The sequence below is a fragment of the Pongo pygmaeus genome, chromosome 13 (genome assembly GCF_028885625.2).
Source record: "Pongo pygmaeus isolate AG05252 chromosome 13, NHGRI_mPonPyg2-v2.0_pri, whole genome shotgun sequence".
NCBI lineage: Eukaryota > Metazoa > Chordata > Mammalia > Primates > Hominidae > Pongo > Pongo pygmaeus.
The window spans coordinates 59766888-59790372 of NC_072386.2; the positions used below are offsets into that span (position 1 = coordinate 59766888).

Sequence of the window (23485 nt, forward strand, 5' to 3'; positions counted from 1 at the left end):
TTTTAAAAATATAAATACATATTTTTTTTCACTAGGTGAGAATCTTGTGTCAGCCCTTCTCATCTTATGTCTCATGGAGCACAAATGCCTTGAGATATTCCATTGAAAAAGAGTTCTGTTGTCAGATGAGTTTGCGGAACTTGGCAGACTGGATGTCTACTCTACACACATGAAGATTCACAAAGCACAGTGACATATTAGAAACTCTCAATAAGGTCTACATTAAAGAATCCAGTTTAACCTTGTTAAAGGGTGGCAATTTTCTCAAAGCAATTAACCTAGAACCCTTGTCTTGTATAGCACTTATCACCATCATACTACTCTCATAGCACTTAATGCATTATGTTGAAATTGTACTTACCTATCTCCTTAAATCAGAAGCTTCTGGAGAATACAGCTTCATGTTTTTTGTTTTGTTTTGTTTTGTTTTTTTAATTCCTAACGTCAAGGCAATTTCTGGAACAGAGTGGGTTCTCCTGTTAGTAACCCACTAAATAGTTAAGACAGAAAACTGTACTATCAATGAATAGGTGTTGATGGTAAGGAAGAACATAATTCCATCAAAGGAAAAAAGAAGATTAAATGTTTCTGCCTTTGGATAAGATAAACTATAATCTCTTATAGCATAGCACCTGAGCAATTTGTCCTACAAGGAATTTTAGTGTGAATACTTAAAATCAGGAATATCTGGCTAGAGTGAATATTAGGACATTTATGGTATGCTGAGTCTGATTTGGAACTTTTTTTTTTTTTTTTTTTTGAGACAGGGTCTCTGTTGCCCAGGTTGGAATGCAGTGGCACGATCATGGTTCACTGCAGTCTCCACCTCCTGGGCTCAAGCAGTCCTCCCACCTCAGCTTCCCAAGTAGCTGGGGTGCAGAGCCAGCTAATTTATTTTTCATTTTTTGCAGAGACAGGGTCTCACTCAGTAGCTCAGGCTGGTCTGAACTCCTGGCCTCAAGCTCTCCTCCCACCTCAGCCTCCCAAAGTGCTGGGATTACAGGCGTGAGCCACCATGCTTGGCCTGTTTTGGAACTTTTTATGATGGTATTTACTAAAACCAAGAGCTGTGATTCTTCCCTTTGAAACAGCTTCCCATTCTTAAATTGTGCCTTTTCCTATTCCCAAGAACCTAAATCAAGTTTTACCAGCCCCCATGCAAATCCCAATCCTTTCCCTGCCCCACAACACAGCTTATCCAGCCTCCATTCTGCGATCACGGTCAGTGATGCGGTTGCTTCCACGTCATACCCTCCCCACCTGCAGGTCTTCCTGACTTCTCCACCTTGGTCTTCCTAATGCCTGGAAACCCAGGGTAGCTTTCATCTTTACCCCAGTCTTCTCAGCACAGCTGGAGAAAATAAGACTAATCTCCACTGTCCCCTCCATTCTGCTGGGAAAGCCTTTTATGCATCTCATCTCTTGTTGACTTTTCCTCATCCCCCATCCCAGATATTCAGGTCTATTTTCACTCGCAAATTTCCAATTTGACCCTCCCTGCCTCATTCTTAGGATGTGATCTCATGGGTTCACCTCCCAAAGGATAAAGGCATCCAACACAAGCTCCTTCAGTTCTGTTCCTCTCTGAATCTTCACCTGCTTCTCTTCATCTCCTGATCAATCTGACAAAGAAAGTATTATCCTTGCTCTTCGTCAAAACCAACCTGCCCATCTAGGCATTTGATCTCACCTTCCTGCCTTCTCTGGGAACTTATTTCATAAATTATTCCCTCTCTCGTAAATCTTCAATCTCCATTAGTCCTTTGCATACTGCCAATATATGTTAGTCTCCTGCATTCGACACCAATGAACAATAAACCTTCCTTTCATCTCAGTACCCATTTAAGCTGCCAATCCCTCCCATTCCTTCAGCCTCCAAACTTCTGGAAAGATGTATCTTCAATTATTGTCTTCACTCCAGTGTGGCTTTTCATTCCTCAAATCCTTGTCTTCTGCCCTCTGCCTTCCTCCTCCAATGCTCCCTCAGCATTTATCAATAGCAAAGTATATCTCATTGATCTTGTTGCAGAAATCATTATACATACCCAGGAAAGTCCTATGCTTCTCTCAATGTCTACCTCAAATGCCTCTTCCTTTTTGAATCTTTTATAAGTCATTGACTTGGGTTTTACTTGTTGGAATGGTATTTGTGTAATGAAGGAGCTCTAGTTCAGGAATATAAAGAGTTGCCCTGACTCTAGCATTTACTATGTAAATCAGAATGTCATGTCACCTTTCTATGAAACAAGGACATGTTTTAAAATGACTTCTAGGTCTCTTCTACCTCCTGTTATATTTTTGGCATCTTAATAGCAGAAACTGTGTTTTAACATTGTGCAACATGGTTCTTGTTGGTAATTTTCTCTACTCCTTCATTTTCTCTTACAAAAATCTTTCCCTTTTAGGAAAAAAAAAAAGTTGAAATTTAAGTCTTTGATTCAAATTTCCACTTTTAAAATCTTTTTAACTGTGCCCTTACAGAATAACAATATGATTACATGTAAAATACCTAGGGTTCTGAAGTTTTAAAGGCAGCTCTAGAAGTTCACTCGAATAGAAGAGCAAGTCTAGAAAGTTTCTGTAGAGATTTATAAATAGTTGGCTATTTAACAGTCAGGCATCCTGCTATAAAGAGATTAAGGAAGCAGAAAACCAATGTGTAGACAAGATACATGAGAGGAGGTGAATTTCCTATCACATTTCATGATGTCTGGGAACACTGGAAGAGAACTGCTTCAGGATATGAATGTCCCAGCACTATTAAGGCAGAGCAGCTGAGAGCAAAGTAGAAATAGAAAGGTCATTAATTACTGACAAGATAATCAACACATTATAGAGCAGATTAAGGTGGCTTTGTACACAGAACAAGGAAAATTATACTGTCAAGTGGAATAAGTTTTCATGTCAAAGAATAAGGAGCTAAGTATGGAAAAGGAACCTAGTCTTGAGTTTTTCAAGCTAAACTCAGCATCATTTGTGAGTCCAAGAATTCCACATTGCTTTAAATATGAGTAAGGCAGGCTGAGATACTCTTGTTTTCCTTCTGTTTCATTTCCTTTCAGTTATTTGTTGAGACCTTCTGTGTTTCATGCCAACTTACGAGAAAATTACAGGGAAGACAGATTAGCACAACTGGTAGTTGCTGACACATACTTTACACGAACATAGTGTTTATGTCAGTCCATTCTTTCATGACTTTTCTGAGTAATTTCATGGAACATTGTTGTATCAGCAATTTGTTCTCCCAGCAACATGGAGACATCCGAAAAGACAGACCAGGCATTCTTTCCCTATAGTTTTACTAATAAGCTTAATTAGGCACACATTTATTCCAAAGTTTGTTTATGAACCTGAAAATACCACTTCCCTTCCCCACTTCCAAACTTCTATCTTGTGAATATTTCACAGCCTTACAATCATTGCATTTTAAAGAAATATTTTCCCAAATTCTGGGTGATGCCACATTATTTTTTGATGCTCGCATTGAGATTCTCTGGGGATCCTCTGGTTTTCTGAGCTCATAGACCAAATAAGTATTTGCTGGCCTCTAGAGCTACAAGCTCAACTCACGCAATTAGAAATTGACAATTCACACATTAATAAAGACTCTCTAATTTCACCAGAGGAAACATACCTTATTTTCTTTTGCATAGATATGCCTACCTTTCCCTCCTTCTCTTGTATGTCTTTCTCTGGATATTTTCTGCACTAGCTGTTTAGTACTTACTTCTAGTAGAAGTCTCTCTCCAGTGAGTTCACAAATCACTTCCCTCTGGCATATCCCACCACATCACTGACAGTCCATGAGCGTTTACTTTTGTTTAGTATCAGGTTACATGTGTATCTATACGATGCTCAAAGATAAATTACTATTTGTGGCCCTTCCATTTCATCTCAATCTTCAAACCAAGACATTTGGTTCTGCTTTATTCAAATGAGGAATGCCGCATAAACAAATCTGAAAGGCAAATGTCCAGCCAGAGGGGGAAAAAAGGTTGCAACATATGCAACAAAGTCTTAATACATTTAAAATAAATATATAAATCTAATAAATCAATAAGCAAAAGGTAAACTAAGCAATAGGAAAGTGGATAGGTTATATACAGGCAAATCAGAAAAAAAGAAATATAACCAGAAAATAAATGCACAAATATACCCAACCTCATTATAATCAAAGACATTATGTTTTTAGACAGGGTCTTACTCTGTCACCCAGGCTGGAGTACAGTGCTGTGATCATAGCTCACTGTAACTTTGACCTCTGCAAGGTCAGGTGATCCTCCCACCTCAGCCTCCCAAGTAGCTGGAACTACAGGTGTGCACCATCTTGTACAGCTAATTTTTGCATTTTTTGTAGAAATGAGGTCTCACTATTACCCAGCTTATCTCAAACCCCTGGGCTCAAGCGATCCACCCATGTATGACCTCCCAAAGTGCTTTACAAGTGTTAGCCAACAAACCCAGCCAAAGAAATCTTAAAAGTAATGAAATAATACATTTGTCTATCAAAATATTCTAAAAACATAATACCCTGGAGTATGATGTTTATATTAATTGCTGTATTTATACTGTATACTGTTTGTATTATTCAATTTATTAATTAAAAAATAAATCTTTCACTTTAGATGCATGTATAAATATATATACCCATTTATATATATATATATACATATATACATATTTGGGTCTAAAGTGAAAGATTTATTTTTAAATATATATAATATGTACATATATACATATAAATGTTTTCTGGTCTAAGTGAAAGATTTATTTTTCAATATATGTACTATACATATATACATATTAATGTTTTCTGAAGTGAAAAATTTTTTAATTAATAATTGAATAAATACATTCAAATTCAAATGTACTTATATATGTATATACAGTCATGTATCACTTAATGATAGGGATACATTCCAAGAAATGTGTTTGTTAGGCAATTTTGTCCTTGTGAGGACATCATAGAATATTTATACAAACCTAGATGGTATAACCTACTACACACCTAGACTGTACGGTATAGCCTATAGATCCTGGGCTTTAAACCTATACAGCATGTTATTGTATTAAATAATGGCAACAGTTACAACACAATGGTAAGTATTTGTGTATCTAAACATATCTAAAGAGACAGAAGTACAGTAAAAATATGGTAGTATAATCTTATGGAACTACCATTGTACATGCAGTCCATCATTGACTGGAATGTCATTATGCAGTGTATGACTGTATATGTATATATATAAACATATATGTGTGCATGCATAATACACACACACACACACACACGTATAACATTACCCTGGAAAGGTGAGGATGCAAGGAAATAAGGATTATCATGTGCTCTTATATGAGGGTAAATTGGCACAATGTTTTAATAACAATTTAATTACATGAATAAAATAGGAAGCGCTCAAACATGCATACTTTATGACATAACAATTCTACATCTAGGGATTTATCATAAGGAAATAATCATGGTTATGCACAAAGATTTAGCTATAATCGTTCATTCCAGTAATATTTATAATACTGAGAGAGTGGAAATTACCGTATTGTCTGTTATTAGGGGTTGGTTAAATAAGTGTGGCATAGGTTAAAAAGGGGTAAGAGTTATGTAAGCTTTAAACTGCAGCTCTTCTTCACTTTATGGATCTACACTTTGGCTTGGGAATCAATGAAAATCAGGCTAATTGCCTCTACGTCTCAGAGGTGGGTAGGGCAAAGTCAGCATTCTTATTAGCAGAGGATTGCTAAAAGTGCCTCCTGTCTTCTTCAGGCCCAGGAGGGGTTCATCTAGAGCCGAGTGAGCCCTTGAGAGGCAAGAGGAGGACCTAGATTCTTCCTTTTTTGCTGTTTGTGGATTGCATTCTATAAATCTATCTTCTGGCAGGACTGACCTTTTTGTAACTCCATCCAAGTGAGCCACAACAATGACTCCAATTATAATGCCTATCCTTGGACATGACAATTAAATTGGTCCTTTACATTTTATTACATTACATTTGTCAGGGCAGTGTTTGACCAGGAGAACTCCCTATGGGAGGTGGGCCAGAGAGAAACCACATTGTATTTTTACCCCAGCACTGATTTTTTTTACACAAAATCACAGGCAGCCCAGAGGCCTATTAGAAATCACCAGACTGGCTGGGCACGGTGACTCACACCTGTAATCCCAGCACTTTGGGAGGGTGAGGCAGACAGATTACTTGAGGCCAGGAGATCAAGACCAGCCTGGCCAACATGGTAAGACCCTGTCTCTACTGAAACTAAAAAAATTCGCCAGGCATGGTGGCGCATGCTTTTAATCCCAGCTACTCAGGAGGCTGAGACACGAGAATCCCTTGAATCCAGGAGGGAGAGGTTGCAGTGAGCCGTGATTGTGCTACTGCACTCTAGCCCGGGCAACAGAGGGAGACCCTGTCTCAAAAAAAAAAAAAGAAAAAAGAAAAAAAAAAACCACAAGTCACCAGATGGTCACCTGCCCTCTTGAGGAGTACATGTAAAAATCAGGAAGGCATTTGCACCTATTTTCCTTCAGCGATAATGAAAGCTTTATGGGGTAATGAAATATAACAATGTCTTTATTATTAGGGTGGGGAATTAGAGACTAAAACATTAAAAATGATGTCAGCTTTGTCTAATATTCATTTTTTTCAGAGGCTTTTCTCATTTATTTTCCACTTGCATCTTCAACATTAATTGTGTAGGATTAGTCTTCTCTGTCCCACCATGAGAAGAACATGAACTTTGTAATCAGACACACTTTGCTCTCAAAACAAGGGGGAAAAGTGAAAATGGGTGCAAGTGAAGATGAGGGTGTAGATGTGGATGTTGGAGAAGCTGTGAGCATTCTTTTTGGGGGGCCTACATTTTCAGTGCAGAGCAGGGCAGTGATGTCTTCGGCTAAGGGCGAGAAGGACATGGCTGAGGTGAGGGAAGAGCTGCTGTGGAAAGGAGATAATATGGCTGGTTCGACATTAGCCAGTTCTGAAAATCAGCCACAATCTATGTAAGAGTCAGGCTCCTGTGTTGAGTTACCAAAATACTCCATCAACAAACGTAAGGCAAAATGACAGGAAGCTGGTTGTAAACACAAGTCAAAGAAATGTTTGGCCCCATGCTATTAACTGGGGAGTTGCATCATGTCTCTCAGAATCGTATTTTAAGATACCTAAAGCAAAATAGGGAAAATGAAGGGGCTGTATAATGAAATACATTCTATCAGGGATCAGGAAGGGGTGTAATGTTTCATACCCGAGTCTGCAACTGGCTGTTGTGTGAGCTGCTATCACAGGCTCTCTGGACCTGTTCTTCATTCTAAAAAAAATAGCTGATTTTGTGGTCCCTTCTGGAACCTCCCCTCCCCTTACAGTGGCCTAAAGATCAGAAAATAAAGCAGATTTCTAAAATCTTTGAGTCAAGAGATTTGGATGTTTACCGTCCAAATAGCAATGAAAAAGTTCAGCTACACGTCTGTATTCTATCACAGTGTGGTCCCTAGCCCAGACCTGAAGGCTCCTGGGAGCAGAAAGACTTTCACACTGAGAAAAGCTGGAAGATGCTTGATATCTCTGTCGCTTGTAAAAGCCAAAAGTTGAATTAAATCAGATGGGTCTTTTAAAAAAGAAAAAACTAACCAGATGGGTCCTTTAAGAAAAAAAGTATTGGTCAGCTAAAAACTTATTTAAAAACACATGGTCATTCTGCCTTTTGTGGGAGATGAAGACCAAACATAGTATCTACAGCAGGCATGCTTTTGCAATTTTGCAGCTATTTCTCAAAACAGTGCTAGGTTCTAAGAATGCTAAAACCTCACACTTAACTTTTCTAGATAAAGCTTCACTTAGTCTGCCTTCAGGGATTTGTAATAATTTCATCCATTTTGCCAAGTATCTCAATATTGAAATTTTTTTAAAACTCTATTACAACTTATTGTCAAACAGTTAAATGAATGCAATTACGTCGTATAGTATATCTTACAGATGTGTCAATAGCATCTTAATGAAGGGCTCTGGAATTTCACTGACTGGATTATAGTAATTTTGTGAATAATTATGCCACCGACTCTGTAGTTGTCATAACCAAATTTATCTGTGCAAATGATTTCAAAAGATTTTAACCTCATCAGAAGAAAAGTTAAATTTAACTCAAAATCAAACCGTCTGGGAAATTGTTGAGGTCTACCACTTATAATAAGAACTTAACTAGGTTCATTTTGTGAACATGGGTAAGTTATAATATTGTTGGCACAGGACTGAAATGTTTCTATCCAAATATAGAAGGCAATTTCTGGAAGCTATCATTTACATGCTAATTATAGGCCTAAATGGGGCCATTCAATTGGTAAAGTAGATGGTGGATTAACCCAACAACCTGGCCTACCATGTCTGTCAAGCAGGCCATGGAATCCACTCTAAAAGGCAGTGAAAAAATATTTAATACAGCCAGTGTTTAGTTCTTTAACACAAACAATCCTTTTGAACTATATAACAAAGATTTGATTTGATTTGACTTCACAGCACCCAACAAAATTTATTTCCTCCATTTCCTGGCAAAATTCTATTCATTATATTTGGTAGTTCTTAAACTATAACACCCCATAAAGTGAAGAGCAATAACCCTGATTATTTTAAAACCTATCTTGATTTGGTTTGAGAACATGAATTCCTAACATACCTGATTCTCTACTTTTTCTTTCCTGGGTACTTTTGTTTTGTTTTGTTTTGTTTTTTTAAGACAGGATCTCACTCTGTCACCCAGGCTGGAGTGCAGTGATGTGATCACAGTTCACTGCAGCCTCAACCTCCCGGGCCGAGGTGATCCTGCCACCTCAACCTCCCGAGTAACTGGAACTACAGGTGTGCACCACTGTGCCCAACTAATTTTTTATACTTTTAGTAGAGAGGGGGTTTCGCCACGTTGCTCAGGCTGGTCTCGAACTGGCAGCAATCTGCCTGCCTTGGCCTCCCAAAGTGTTGGGAACAGGCATGAGCCATGGCACCTGGACTCGTGGGTACTTTAACCAGGAACTTTTATGAACTTTGACAGGCCTAGGGGCAGTCTGACCCCTTGGACTAACACAACCTTGTAGGTGGGTTTCCACACAGACCTCCTCCTAATCAACCACCCCCACCTCAAAAAAAAAAAAAACAACTTTAGAAGAGACTTAAAATTATATACTATGAGGAGCATTTGCTCAGTGACCTTTTAGGTTCTGCTGCCTGTCATTATGTTGTTTCTAGAGAGCAGATCATTATTTTTTTGAAAGGGAGAAAGATGAAAATAAAGAGGAGATTCTATTGCCCTTTAATAATTACAGTTTTCTAAAGCAGGAAATTGGAACAATAAATCCTTGATAATCCAGGGGATGATTATTCAGTTTGGGTATTAGTCCATCTGCCTTGCATTTCTGCTCCTTTACCTTTTGTTTCCAGGGCTTGAGGATATTTCTTTCTTTTTTTTTTTTTTTGAGACAGAGTCTTGCTCTGTCACGTAGGCTGAAGTGAAGTGGCACCATCTTGGCTCACTGCAACCTTTGCCTCCTGGGTTCAAGCGACTCTCCTGCCTCAGCCTCTTGATTAAATCAGCTGGGACTACAGGCGTGAGCCACCATGCCCAGCTAATTTTTGTATTTATGTAGAGACAAGGTTTCGCAATGTTGGCCAGGCTGGTTTTGAACTCCTGACCTCAAGTGATGCACCTGCCTTGGCCTCCCAAAGTGCTGGGATTATAGGCGTGAGCCACTGTGCCTGGCCCATATTTCATTGCTTGTTAAAACAATCACCTGGTGATGTGTAGAGGAAGAGAAAACTAAATCTAGTCCATTTTTAGAACAGTCTTGTTCTGAGTGGAGAGAATAAATAGATTGAAATCGACTGTGAATCCAAAAATCAGGTAACAGATCTGGTCACAATGACTTATCCTGTAATCCCAGCACTCTGGGAGGCTGAGGCAGGCAGATCGCTTGAGTCCAGGAGTTCGAGACCAGCCTGGGCAACAAGGTGAAACCCTGTCTCTACAAAAAATACAAAAATTAGCCAGGTGTGGTGGTGCATGCCTGTAGTCCCAACTATTTGGGAGGCTGAAGCAGGGGGATCACTTGAGCCCAGGAGGCTGAGGTTGCAGTGAGCCAAGATCACACCACTGTACTCCAGCCTGGCACAGAGTGAGACTCTGTCTCAAAAAAAAAAAAAAAAAAAAAAATCCAGCTCTGAAAGTGCCTAGCACAAGGACTGCACGTAACAGGAATTTAATAAGTGAGGTTTTATAATCCACACAGCAGTTTTCTACTACTCTTGACCAGTGGTTCTCAGGGAGATTTTCCCCCAGTGGATATTTGGCAATGTCTGAAGAACTTTTTGATTTTCACAACTTGGCAGTGATGCTGGCATCTAATGAGTAGAGGTTACAGTTGCTGCTAAACATCCTACAATGCACAGGGCAGTCCTACGTAACAAAGAATTATCTGGCCCAAAACGTCAGTAGTGCTGAGGTAGCAATACTCTGTTGTGGATTTTAAAAAGCATGTATACTATGTATTTTTAGTATAGTAGAGAGTAAGTTAAGTAATATTGTTGATCCTTCCTTGACTGTATTTAAAATTATTTCTTTGCAAATATGTTTTTACAGCTCTCCATTCATTGCCTGTTTGTGTTTCCAGCCTAGGCAGATTTCCTCAGCTATGAATATTCTCCATCAGGACAAACATTTTAAAGTATTATCAGGACCTAAGGACTGGGATCTTGAGTAGATGGAGACATTGATTTACATAAATTTAATTTGTCCCTAACTTTTAAGAGATTTGCATAAAATCAGGAATACCTTTCTAAGGGATATCACTTTACTTGGCCCCTCATCTTCTTTCCCCCTCTTTTTTTTAATTAATTGTTTTTGAGAGACAGGGTCTCACTCTGTCATCTAGGCTGGAGTACAGTGGCATGATCATGGCTCACTGCAGCCTCCAACTCCTGGGTTCAAGAGAGCTTCCCGCCTCAGCCTTTCAAGTAGCTGGACTACAAGTGCACACAGCTAATTTTTAAAATTCTTTTGTAGAGATGGAGCCTCTCTATGCTGCCCAGGTTGATCTTGAACTCCTGGCATCAAGTGATCCTACTGTCTCAGCCTCCCAAAGTGCTGGGATTATAGGCGTGAGCCTATAATTAATTTAATATAATTAATATTTAATTTAATATTTAATATAATATTTAATATTTAAGAGGGTATGGTACCCTCTTAAATAGATATTAATATACATTTAAGCTGTCTAAGATTTTTTCTAGTCTTACAGATGTTCCACTTGCTTCGAAATACTGCCTACAATGAAATAAACACTGTTTTTAAGAAAGATCTATAAATAAACAAGAGGTTAATCCCCTCAAGAATTTAGACTATGACTAATTCCCTTCTTGTCAGGTTCTTAACTGGACCCAGAGGATAAGTCCTTAAGAACAGGACAAGATGTTTGACTTATTCTTTGTCCTGCCTCAACCAGGCCCACTCATCCGCTTGTCCAGTCACCAACTATCCTAAAATAACCTCTCCACCTCAAGGAGCATACAAAATGTAAAATGGCAGCCCCAAAATAAGCGCTGACATGATCAGCATTACTAATAGCCAGGCGGAAAATCCAGTGTGTTAGATCAAACAGGCTGATCTGGTTGTGCTTCTTTTGTGTGTTAAAATACTGACAGACAACTGCCAAGCAAATTTGGGGCTTGAGGCCATCATTTGAACCTAGTCAGTAGCTGACTAACCTTAGGGATCTTTTATCAGACAGAACAACATGGTCTGGCTAATGTTTTAAGTGTGGAAAAAGCGCTAAGGTAGAACAACCTAGACGTCTGCTATTGTCCAAAACATGTTTAACATTTCATTCAACCCACTGTGGCAATTCACAAAGTATTTGGAATATCCAAAAGGAGCCAGGGAAGTCTATCCAATAGAACTTTCTGTAATGAGGAAATGCTGCATACCTGCTGTGTCCAATTCAGTTAACCATGAGCTGCATGTGGCTACTGAGCATTTTCGAATGTGGCTTGTGTGACTGAACACATGAATTTTTAATTTAATTTTAATAGACACATATACCTAGTGGCTATCATAATAGACAAGATCATCTAGGAAATAATAATGACTGATTATTCCACATCTTAATTGTAAATATCCTGATTCCTTTTTCTAGTGTCAAATATAAATATAGAGGCTGGGTGTGGTGGCTCACGCCTGTAATCCTAACACTTTGGGAGGCCAAGCGGGTGGATATCACCTGAGGTCAGGTGTTCGAGACCAGCCTGGCCAACATGGCGAAACCACATCTCTACTAAAAATACAAAAATTAGCCAGGCGTGGCGGCACATGCCTGTAATCCCAGTTACTCGGGAGGCTGAGGCAGGAGAATTGCTTGAATCCAGGAGGTGGAGGATGCAGTGAGCTGAGATCGCATCACTGCACTCTAGCCTGGGCGACAAGAGCAAAACTCCCATCTCAAAACAAAACAAAAATATATATATATATACACACACACACATATAAATATAGAAAGAAGGGGGAAATTCTGTTTAATGCCCATAATTTTATGAGTCTAACATAATTGTTGTAAATTTGGTAAATTTTCCAGGCTTTTTCTATTATTTTTAGATGAACTAGATATTATTTTGTCTTATTTTATTTAGTTTTTTCACTTAACATTATGAGAGGAATATATTTCTGTACTATGAAATAATATGCCCAAGTTATCAAATCTGACAATGGCCAGTTTCTTAGATAATTGTGCCATAGTTCATTTATTTCCTCTATTTTTAAATTCTGGGTGTTTGCTTGCTTGCTTGCTTGTATGGTTTTATGGTCACTATAAAACAATGCTATAGTAAACATACGAAAGCATGTTAATATTTCTCTTCTTTAGAATTTATTACCATGCCAAATGTTTGAGTTTTATGTAGGTAATGATTTAGATGGTGAACCATTTCACTACCACATATTCATTTTGAAAAGGTACTTTTTTACTATACTTGTGAAAAACAGACTTTAAAGCTACCCCCCTCACCCCATAAAATAAAGCCAAGACTTTTCTGTCTGCACCACAATTAATTCAGTAAATTATGAGATGGATTAATATTCCTTCCCATATAACAAAAAAAGTTACTGCTAAAATATGACCGCATTCAGGGCTGATGACACAGACCTTTGCTTTACAAACAGGGAATAAGTTCCCAGTAGTAAACTCTGTAAGTAAAATATTTTACATGTTCAGATCATCTCTAGAATCTATAAACATGAGAAAATTAACAGAAGTAAACGAGAAAAAAATCCACCGTTTTGTTTTGTTCTTTGTATATATACATAGTTATACATTGTGACAAGTCCAAACTATCCTTTTTATAATTGAAAGCAATATGAATACAGTGCAAGTAAACCTTCACACACCTTACAATTAGTAATTATCCAGAAGGTCTTGCATTAAGACATTTTATATTTTGCATACTGGTAAGCTGCCACACGATCTTTACATTTCTTTTTAAATAAATTCTATATTCTAACGAAGCTGATCATCAAAAAGCAAAAGAACCCTACTGATAAAACAATAAATTTAAGACATAACATTTTAAACTAGAGCCTAAAAAAATCAAGTGTTCTCATTATTTGTAAGTTGGGTTTCAACTTCTGTTATATCATCCTTTGTCTGTTTGAATTAGATTTGTAATTGAGGGATTCATTGAACATGGACTAAATGAGCTTGTGCTACTTAAACATTGTGATACATTCAAAGCAGCTTTGTAATCTGCAAGTACAGTGAAAATCTAATACAAATGTTTTTAAAAGGTCTCTTAGCTCATCCTATATATGAAAAGTAGCCTTTAAAATTTGCCTGATGGAAAGAAATCCAAGACTTTTCTGTCTTTCTCTGGAAGAGTAGATTTAATAATTTATGGTATGGATTTGTTTTTCCTTCACACACAACAATAAAAATGTTTGGACTGATAAAATAACTGCATTTAGGGCTTTTATTAGTGACACCAACTGGGATCATAGATCTTTGTCTTTGGAAATGGAATATAAGCCTCCAGATGGCAAATCACCAGGACTTTGTTCACAACGTGAATGAAGCATGTTGCCAGAAAGTCATTTCCAAAAAATCAATAGTGTTTGTACTGGAAATGTTTGAAAAATGCTCAGAAAACTATCAAGTCTATATGTACTTTGTGGATTATCTGGGGAAAATGTTTAAAACCTGACAGGCTTTTCTCTGTCACGCAGTTAACTTCTTACTTTCCTCACTCTTCCTGTCAATTCTTTACGAAATGCCACTGATTTCAGCATTAGTATGCACAGTATATCATTATATTCTGCTCAAATATATTAAGTAATTCTAGGCCAGGTGTGGTGGCTCACAACTGTAATCCCAGCACTTCGGGAGGCCAAGGCGGGCAGATCACCTGAGGTCAGGAGTTTGAGACCAGCCTGGCCAACATGGTGAAACCCCGTCTCTACTAAAAATACAAAAATTATCTGGGCATGGTGACGGGTGTCCGTAATCCCAGCTACTCAGGAGGCTGAGGCAGGAGAATCACTTGAACCCAGTAGGTAGAGGTTGCAGTGAGCCAAGATCGTACCACTGCACTCCAGCCTTGGCAACAGAGCGAGACTCCATCTCAAAAATTAATAATAATAATAAAAGTAATTCCAGGGTTTTATGCAGATGGTAACCATTCTTCTTGCCACTGTATTCTGTTGTTCATACGGACAATGAAGAGCTGCTTGTAGTTTGCCTATGCTCACCTGCTGTGCTAAGTGAATCCCAGGTTGTTAAGAGTTTCCAGTTTTCAGTTAACAGAATTCATAGCTTTATTTTTACGAATTTCAGGTGGTTTTCATGAGCCTATGCAAAAGTTTCTGGGACTGTGGGCTTGTAGCCCTGGATGACATTACAATACAATTGGGAAGCTGCTCATCTTCAGGTAAGACGGCAATCATTTCAGCTTTCTGTCTCTCTGGCCTATACATACATTTCCTGTATCGCTGAGAACCACATACATTTCATCTGTGCTAGGTCCATCCTTTGCTTTTGTTGACAAAGTGTCTCCTGCAGAGCTGTGTGGCAGGCTTTGAAATTTAGAAATGATGATTCCAATGTAATATGTGTCTTTGTACATGTGACTTAACCCCTTTATCCTCATTTGGAAGGGAACTAGTGGTATCTACCTGAATATTGGGGATAATACATATACATTTTCCTAGCATGAGACCTGGCACAAAACAGTGCTTTAAAAACAAATATCTTCTACTATAATTATTACTATTACTGTTGTTTTTGTTATCTTACATGAATGCAGATTTTCAAGCAATATTAATGAAATTTTTATTTCACAGATACTTGCTAAGCATGTAATTTAAAAATTTTAATAAATGTTTTCTAAGTGAATTAAATGACAGTGGAACAATAGACCAAGCAATGATGATAGTAGCAAAATAAAGTCATGGTAGCTAGCTATGTGTCATACATTATGCCTAATGAGAAAATGGTGCATAACTCAATCCTGATCATTGGTCTGTATCTGCTCATTACCATTGCATCCTACATCATAGGACATCCATTTCTTTGACACACAGGCAAATCGTGGTATCAGTCTGGCACTGGAGAATAATCTCCATGTTTATTTAATTAAAAGACAGTTTGTTCTTAGTCTCTTAATTTGCCAGGCACTGCAAGGACAACCCAGATAAAAATCATTCCACTCAAGGCATAGAAGAAAGAATGAGGTTTCATTAACCAGTACTGTATGTAAAATAAAATGAAGTAAAACAATGATCACAAAAGAGACATATGAAACAAGCTATTTATTAGAAAAATTTGGCTAAGAATCTGGATATAGGGAGGTACAACCAAGTTTAGTCAAAGGAGAAGTCCCCAATAAATTGGGAGGAAGCACCATTCTAATAATTATGAATGTTATTGAAAATAGCTTTCAAAGACATAAACATTGGATTTGGGAAAAGGAAAATAAACTTCTGGGTGGCAAAATAAGTTCTAAAATTTAATTATTGAGAACTTCACATTAAAAATTATCACTTTACATATACCATCTCATTTAACCCTCACGGACCCATGAAGTGACTACCATCAATATTCCCACATTAGAGATAAGAACTCTAAGGCACAGAGAAATGAAGTCATTTGTTCCACACAGCTATGCCTCCAGGAGTCCATTTAGCACTCTCACATTCTCCCCCACCTACAAAGCAACTGTGGAGTTGTTATGAGGATACCCTTCACTCATCCAGGATTTCTGAAGAAAGTGCCTGCATTATGCAATTTTATTATTTTCCATATTTTCATAAAGGCAATATACCTCTAATTTCCAGAGCTTTAAAAAAAGAAATTCACAAAAATTCACAAGTCAGAGAAAGTTTTTTTCTCAAAATAGCCCAGTATTTTAGAACTGTATATCTGATTGTTCTCTATGTCTGTGGCAGGACCCGCAGTGGAGTGCAGCCTCTAGCTGGAAGCAGTGGCTCTGTGTAGGTGGGCCACCAGTGGGGGCTGCCTCTCCATCGCATGGCATATGGCCAGACAACATTCATATATGCAGAGTAGGCTGCTAGCAACACAGAGTCATTGAAAGAGTCTCAGTGATTGCAACATCTGCTATTTTCTTGCAGAGAAACTTCCACCTCCACCTGGAGAGTGTACTTTCGAGCAAGATGAATGTACATTTACTCAGGAGAAAAGAAACCGGAGTAGCTGGCACAGGAGGAGGGGAGAAACTCCCACTTCCTACACAGGACCAAAGGGAGATCACACTACTGGGGTAGGTGAGTTATGCCACGTGGTGCTGTTTCCTAAGGAAAGCTTCTAAAATAGCATTCTAGGAATCATTTACTGCATTTTGAAATATGCAAAATTATGTCTTGTGTCTAGAATGAAATGCACTTGTGATTCTACACACACAGGATGATTCAATATGGGCACTGAATATCATCCTTTCTGTTTATTACATTGCTTATGTACATTGCTGCAGCAAGGCAAGGATCTAACAGGGCTTACAAAGTTCTGCACACAAAGAATAGAAGTAAGTTAAAGGTCAAAGAGAGGGACAAAGTAGGGGAAAAAAATGGTAATCTAAATTGGAGCCAGGGCCGAGGCCTAATATACAAAATATATTGGCAGACAAAGGAAGAGGCATACAGGTTTGACTCCAAGCTTTCAGTAGCCAAAACTCATCTGTAAAACATGATTCACAGAATGGGCAGTCCACGTGGGTGGGCTATAGGCAATGATGGGGTGCATTTTCTGTAGAAAATGTATAAACTGCAATAAAACAGAGTAAGAGTTCATCTACTTCATATTACCAACATGTATCAGCAATTGTAAACATTGTCAGTGACAAAATATGTCCCGCAGGCCATGTGTGGTGGCTCACTCCTATAATCCCAGCACTTTGGGAGGCCAAGGTGAGAGGATTACTTGAGTCTAGGAGTTCAAGACCAGCCTAGACAACATAGTGAGACTCTATCTCGACAACATTTTTTTTTTTTTTTAATTTAGCCAGTTGTGGTGGTGTGCACCTGTCATCACAGCTACTTGGAAGGCTGAGGCAGGAGGATTGCTTGAGCCCAGGAGGTCAGGGCTACAGTGAGCCATGTTCATGCCATTGCACCCAGCTTGGGTGACAGAGCAAGGCCCTGTCCCAAAAAAAAAAAAAAAAAATTAATTAAAAAGTACCTTCCATAGAATGGATCTTTCTCACTCACACCCCCATTTCATTTGGTATACTAACTGAATAAAAGCATAACATTTGGTCCAGAGAAGCAGAACTACCCCTGACACTAAGCTCATAGAGATATTTCCTCATGAATTCTCCTAGAGAAACCATTATGATAGTAAATATGAGGGTAATTTGCATTGTGCTGTTTCTTATGGTCTAACTCGGGGTATTCAATCTTTCGGCTTCTCTGGGCCACATTGGAAGAATTGTATTGGGCCACACATAAAATACACTAATGCTAATGATAGCTGATGAGCTAAAAAAAATTGCAAAAAAAATTCTCATAATGTTTTAAGAAAGTTTACAAATTTGTGTTAGGCCATATTCAAAGCTGTTCTGGGCCACATGCAACCTGTGGGCTGCAGTTTGGACAAGCTTGATCTAACTCAGGATAAGCCTATGGAATAATTACCACAGAACCACCTCCAGTAAAACCTGTTTGTTTAATTGGCTAAACATGGTAGAATGTAATAATGAACAGCTTTATTTTTTCTATCATTCTTCAAACATAAAGATCCTCTTTCCCCATGCCTTGGCAAATCCCTTAGCTTCCCAGTCCTGTTGAGATATTAGAACAATTAAATATTCAGGTATGCCAAAAGTCCAGTTCAAATCAAAACTTCCATTTCTCATTCAACTGAATCTTCTCTCTTTCCCTCAGCTTGGGCCTGACTCATAGTTTGGAAGGATAAAGGAAGAAACCGTCTATTTTTTCATTTTCTTTGTTTCACCTCCCCTCCTGCCCCTCATCTTCATTATTTTTTAATCAGGGAAGGTGGAAGATGGAACTAAATCTTTTACCACTTATATCTTTGTATTCCCATGTACAACAATGTAAATAAGAAAAACAAGTTTCGCTACACTGTGCCCAGGGTACCTACAAATATAGCATTAGGTTGAAGGTGTTTTGTTCTTGTTCTTGAAATTACTTTAATAACTGATTTTCTAGGGAAATATAATATCAGTGATTATTTACAGTAGTTCCCCCTTATCTGCAGGGCATATGTTCCCAGATGCCTAGTGGATGCCAGAAACCAAAGGCAGTATTAAACCCTATATACAATATATTTTTCCCATACATACATACCTATAATAAAGCTTAATCTATAAATTAGGCACAATAAGACACTAACAATGACCAATAATAGAATAATTACAATATATTGTTCTCAATTTCACAGACAGATTTGTTCCTACTGTAGATCTTAGCAACCTCAGATTTTTCCTTTCCTTGTTAAGTCACAACCTTTCACCTTTTCACTTGAAGCACTTTATGGCTTCTCTTTGCCATATCTAAATTGTCAGCATCACTACTCTTGCACTTTGGGGCCACAATTAAATAAAATAAAGGTTACTTGGACACAAGATCTGTGATACCATGACAGTCAGTCTGATAACAAAGATGGCTAAGTGACTCACAGGCAGAGAGTGTAGACAGCATGGAGACATTGGACAAAGAGATAATTTGTGTTCTGCTTGGGACAGAGTGGAACAGTGGAAGATTTCACCATGCTACTCACAACAGAACATAGTTTAAAACTTATGAATTGTTTATTTCTGGAAATTTCCATTTAATATTTTTGGGCCACAGCTGACTGTGGATAACCGAAACCATGGAAGGCAAAAACGTAGATAAAGAGGGCACTACTATATTGGACATTTACCATGTGTAGGCACTGTGCTAGGAACCTCAACATCCTTTCCACAACCTTAAGGTAAGTGAAAGTTCCCACGTTTTGCAGGAGGAAGCTGAAGCTTAGGGAAGTTAAGTGCCTTTCCAGGGCCACACAGCAGTAACTGGTAGAGCAAAGACTTAATCTCACATTTGTCTGGTTCTAATGGCTATATATTCTGCCTACACTGCCTCACTAGGGTTTCCAAACCTACATGCTACTAAGAGACCACACATGACCTGGAACAGCTGTGACAACTTGTATGTGAAAAGCACAGTTTTTCATAAGCCAAAGACTCTTCACACCAAAGCAGAGTGTCTTCTCTTAGAAAATACAATGATTGGTATTTTGGAACATTTCTAGAAATTGATCCAGCAGAAAACATCTAAACTTTTTCTGATCTATTTCTAGTGTCTGTATAACAATGTTGTAAGTGTAACCCCAGGGCTGTAGCCCACACACTTATTATGTATCCTAAACCCCACAAAAGAGTGGTTTTCCTTTGTCCTAGCCTCTAATGGTGTGAGCTCAAAGTGGCTGATGTATTGGCACTCAGATTGCAATGTGACAAGGGTTATTGTCTCAATCCATTTTGTGCTGCTATAATAGAATGCCTGAGACTGAGCAATTTATATAGAACGGAAACTTATATCCTTACAGTTCTGGGGGCTGCAAAGTCTAAGATCAAGGTTCTGACATCTAGTGAGAGCCTTCTTGCTACATCATCCCATGGTGGAAGGGGCAGAGAGAGGGTGAGGGAAAGAGCAAGAGGGAACTAAACTCATTCTTTAATAAGGAACCTACTCCCATGATAATGGCATTAATCCATTAATAAGGGCAGTGACCCCATGACCCAAACATCTCCCATTAAGCCCTACCTTTCTACACTGCTGCACTGGGGAATCAAGTTCCAACTCATGAGTTTTGGGGGATACATCCAAACCATGGCAGTTACCCATTCAAAAATTAATGCATAAACAAACAAAGGTTCCTCTAAAACATTCACTTATTTGTTAAAACAACCAGCATCAGAAGCTACATGTATATAAGAATTAAACCTCTCATAACTGAAAGCAATCAGAAATGGTATATAGTCCAGGATCCCTAGGATCTTGTTCTATTCCATATTTCCTGAATACCCACTATGCATTATACATCAAATAACTGTCCCAGAGTTATAATAAGTAAAGTAATAAGGGTTAAGTCTTAGAGATAATGAAACCACACGGCTAGCTCTCCTTATCTTAAAGGATGAGTTAAGTTCATCAAGAATGGTAGGGAAGAAGGAAGCATTCCAGGATGAGGGAATGGCTGGTGTGAAGTATGGAGCCATTAAACAGTATGGCGGCTTTCGAAGAACTGTAAGTGACTAGGCTGGCATGTAGAATATTGTCACCCAGGATTACCAACAAAGTGGAGTCTAAAATACAGGCTTTTTTGGTGCAATATTGGCAGTTTTGTTTTAATATTTTCAAAGATTATCAACTTACAACCTTGAGACTAAGAACACTTATCATAGGAAACACTGGTTAAGACATTATTGTAAAAAATGTATTTACTTAAAATTAAATGTACCCACCAACTTTATCAAAATTACCTATAACTAAGACATTGGAGATCTATCTCTAGCTAACATAACAATACTAAAATGAGGTGGGGCCGGGCGCGGTGGCTCACGCTTGTAATCCCAGCACTTTGGGAGGCCGAGGTGGGCGGATCACGAGGTCAGGAGATCAAGACTATCCTGGCTAACACGGTGAAACCTCGTCTCTACTAAAAATACAAAAAAAAAAAAAAAAAAAAAAAATTAGCTGGGCGTGGTGGCGGGTGCCTATAGTCCCAGCTACTTGGGAGACTGAGGCAGGAGAATGGCATGAACCCGAGAGGCGGAGCTTGCAGTGAGCTGAGATCATGCCACTGCACTCCAGCCTGGGCAACAGAGCAAGACTCCGTCTCAAAAAAAATAAAATAAAATAAGGCATAGATTCCCTTAAAATTAGGAACATAACTAAGGCATTCCTTTCTACAAATGAAAAAAAAACAAAAACAAAAACTTTAAAATCTAGTGCATAAACTCAATATTACATTTCAAACTCCTAGCCAGAAGATATATGCTCCTATAAAATTCCAGCCAGAATGGGTATAGTGTGTAGAAAGATGAAGAAAAATAAATGAATTATAGACCTCTTTTTCTAGCAAAAAAAAAAATACACTAGAGATCACTGTGCACTCTGGCTACAAAACACCTGAAAATGCAAGAAAAAAAGGATAAATGGATAAAATATTCTTTTTTTTTTTTTTTTTTACATTAAGTTCTGGGATACAAGTGCAGAACATGCAGGTTTGTTACATAGGTATACATGTGCGATGGTGCTTTGCTGGACCTATCATCCCAACATCTAGGTTTTAGGCCCTGCATGCTTTAGGTATTTGTCCTAATGCTCTCCCTTCTCTTTCCCCCCATCCCCCAACAGGCCCCTGTGTGTGACGCTCCCCTCTCTGTGTCCACGTGTTCTCATTGTTCAACTCCCACTTATGAGTGAGAACATGCAGTGTTTGGTTTTCTGTTCCTGTGTTAGTCTGCTGAGAATGATGCTTTCCAGCTTCATCCATGTCCCTCCAAAGGACATGAACTCATTCTTTTTTATGGCTGCATAGTATTTCATGGGGAGTATGTGCCACATTTTCTTTATCCAGTCTATCATTGATGGGCATTTGGGTTGGTTCCAAGTCTTTGCTATTGTAAATAGTGCTGCAGTAAACATACATGTGCATGTGTCTTTACAGTAGAATGATTTATAATCCTTTGCGTATATACCCAGTAATGGGATTGTTGGGTCAAATGGTATTTCTGGTTCTAGATCCTTGAAGAATTGCCACACTGTCTCCCACAATGGTTGAACTAATTTACACTCCCACCAACAGCGTAAAAGCATTCCTATTTTTCCACATCCTCTCTCCACATCTGTTGTTTTCTGACTTTTTAATGATCGCCATTCTAACTGGCATGAGATGGTATATCATTGTGGTTTTGATTTGCATTTCATTAATGACCAGTGATGATGAGCTTTTTTTCATGTTTGTTGGCTGCATAAATGTCTTCTTTTGAGAAGTGTCTGTTCGTATCCTTTGGCCACTTTTTGATGGGGTTGGTTTTTTCTTCTAAATTTGTTTAAGTTCACTGTACATTCTAGATATTAGACCTTTGTCAGATTGATAGATTGCAAAAATTTTCTCCTATTCTGTAGGAATACTCTGATGGCAGTTTCTTTTGCTGTGCAGAAGCTCTTTAGTTTAATTAGATCACATTTGTCAATTTTGGCTTTTGCTGCAATTGCTTTTGATATTTTAGTCATGAAGTCTTTGCCCATGCCTATGTCCTGAATGGTATTGCCTAGGTTTTCTTCATGGTTTTTATGGTTTTAGGTTTTATATTTAAGTCTTTAATCCAACTTGAGTTAATTTTGTATAAGGTGTAAGGAAGGGGTCCAGTTTCAGTTTTCTGCATATGGCTAGCCAGTTTTCCCAGCAACATTTATTACATAGAGAATCCTTTCCCCATTGCTTGTTTTTATCAGGTTTGTCAAAGATCAGATGGTTGCAGATGTGTGGTGTTATTTCTGAGGCCTCTGTTCTGTTCCATTGGTCTATATATCTGTTTTGGCACCAGTACCATGCTGTTTTGGTTACTGTAGACTTGTAGTATAGTCTGAAGTCAGGTAACGTGATGCCTCCAGCTTTGTTCTTTTTGCTTAGGATAGTCTTGGCTATACAGGCTCTTTTTTGTTTCCATATAAAATTTAAAGTAGTTTTTTCTAATTCTGTGAAGAAAGTCAATGGTAGCTTGATGGGAATAGCATTGAATCTATAAATTACTTTGAGCAGTATGGCCATTTTCATGATATTGATTCTTCCTATTGATAAGCATGGAATTTTTTTTTCCATTTGTTTGTGTCCTATCTTATTTTCTTGAGCACTGGTTTGTAGTTCTTTTTGAAGAGGTCCTTCACATCCCTTGTAAGTTGTATTCCTCGGTATTTT

At 38.3% G+C, this 23485-nt stretch overlaps 1 protein-coding gene across 3 annotated transcripts in view; it reads left to right on the forward strand.

The window, feature by feature from the left end:
* MAMDC2 (MAM domain containing 2) overlaps positions 1-23485 on the forward strand; it is a 182192-nt gene that overhangs the window by 109061 nt on the left and 49646 nt on the right. For 2 of the 3 annotated variants that reach the window (XM_054501710.2, XM_054501708.2), the window contains exons 10-11: positions 14870-14963; positions 16666-16818. In XM_054501710.2, coding sequence (XP_054357685.1) covers positions 14870-14963; positions 16666-16818 — 247 coding nt within the window. The remainder of the gene's footprint in view (positions 1-14869; positions 14964-16665; positions 16819-23485) is intronic. The other variant, XM_054501711.2, reaches the window with a different exon arrangement.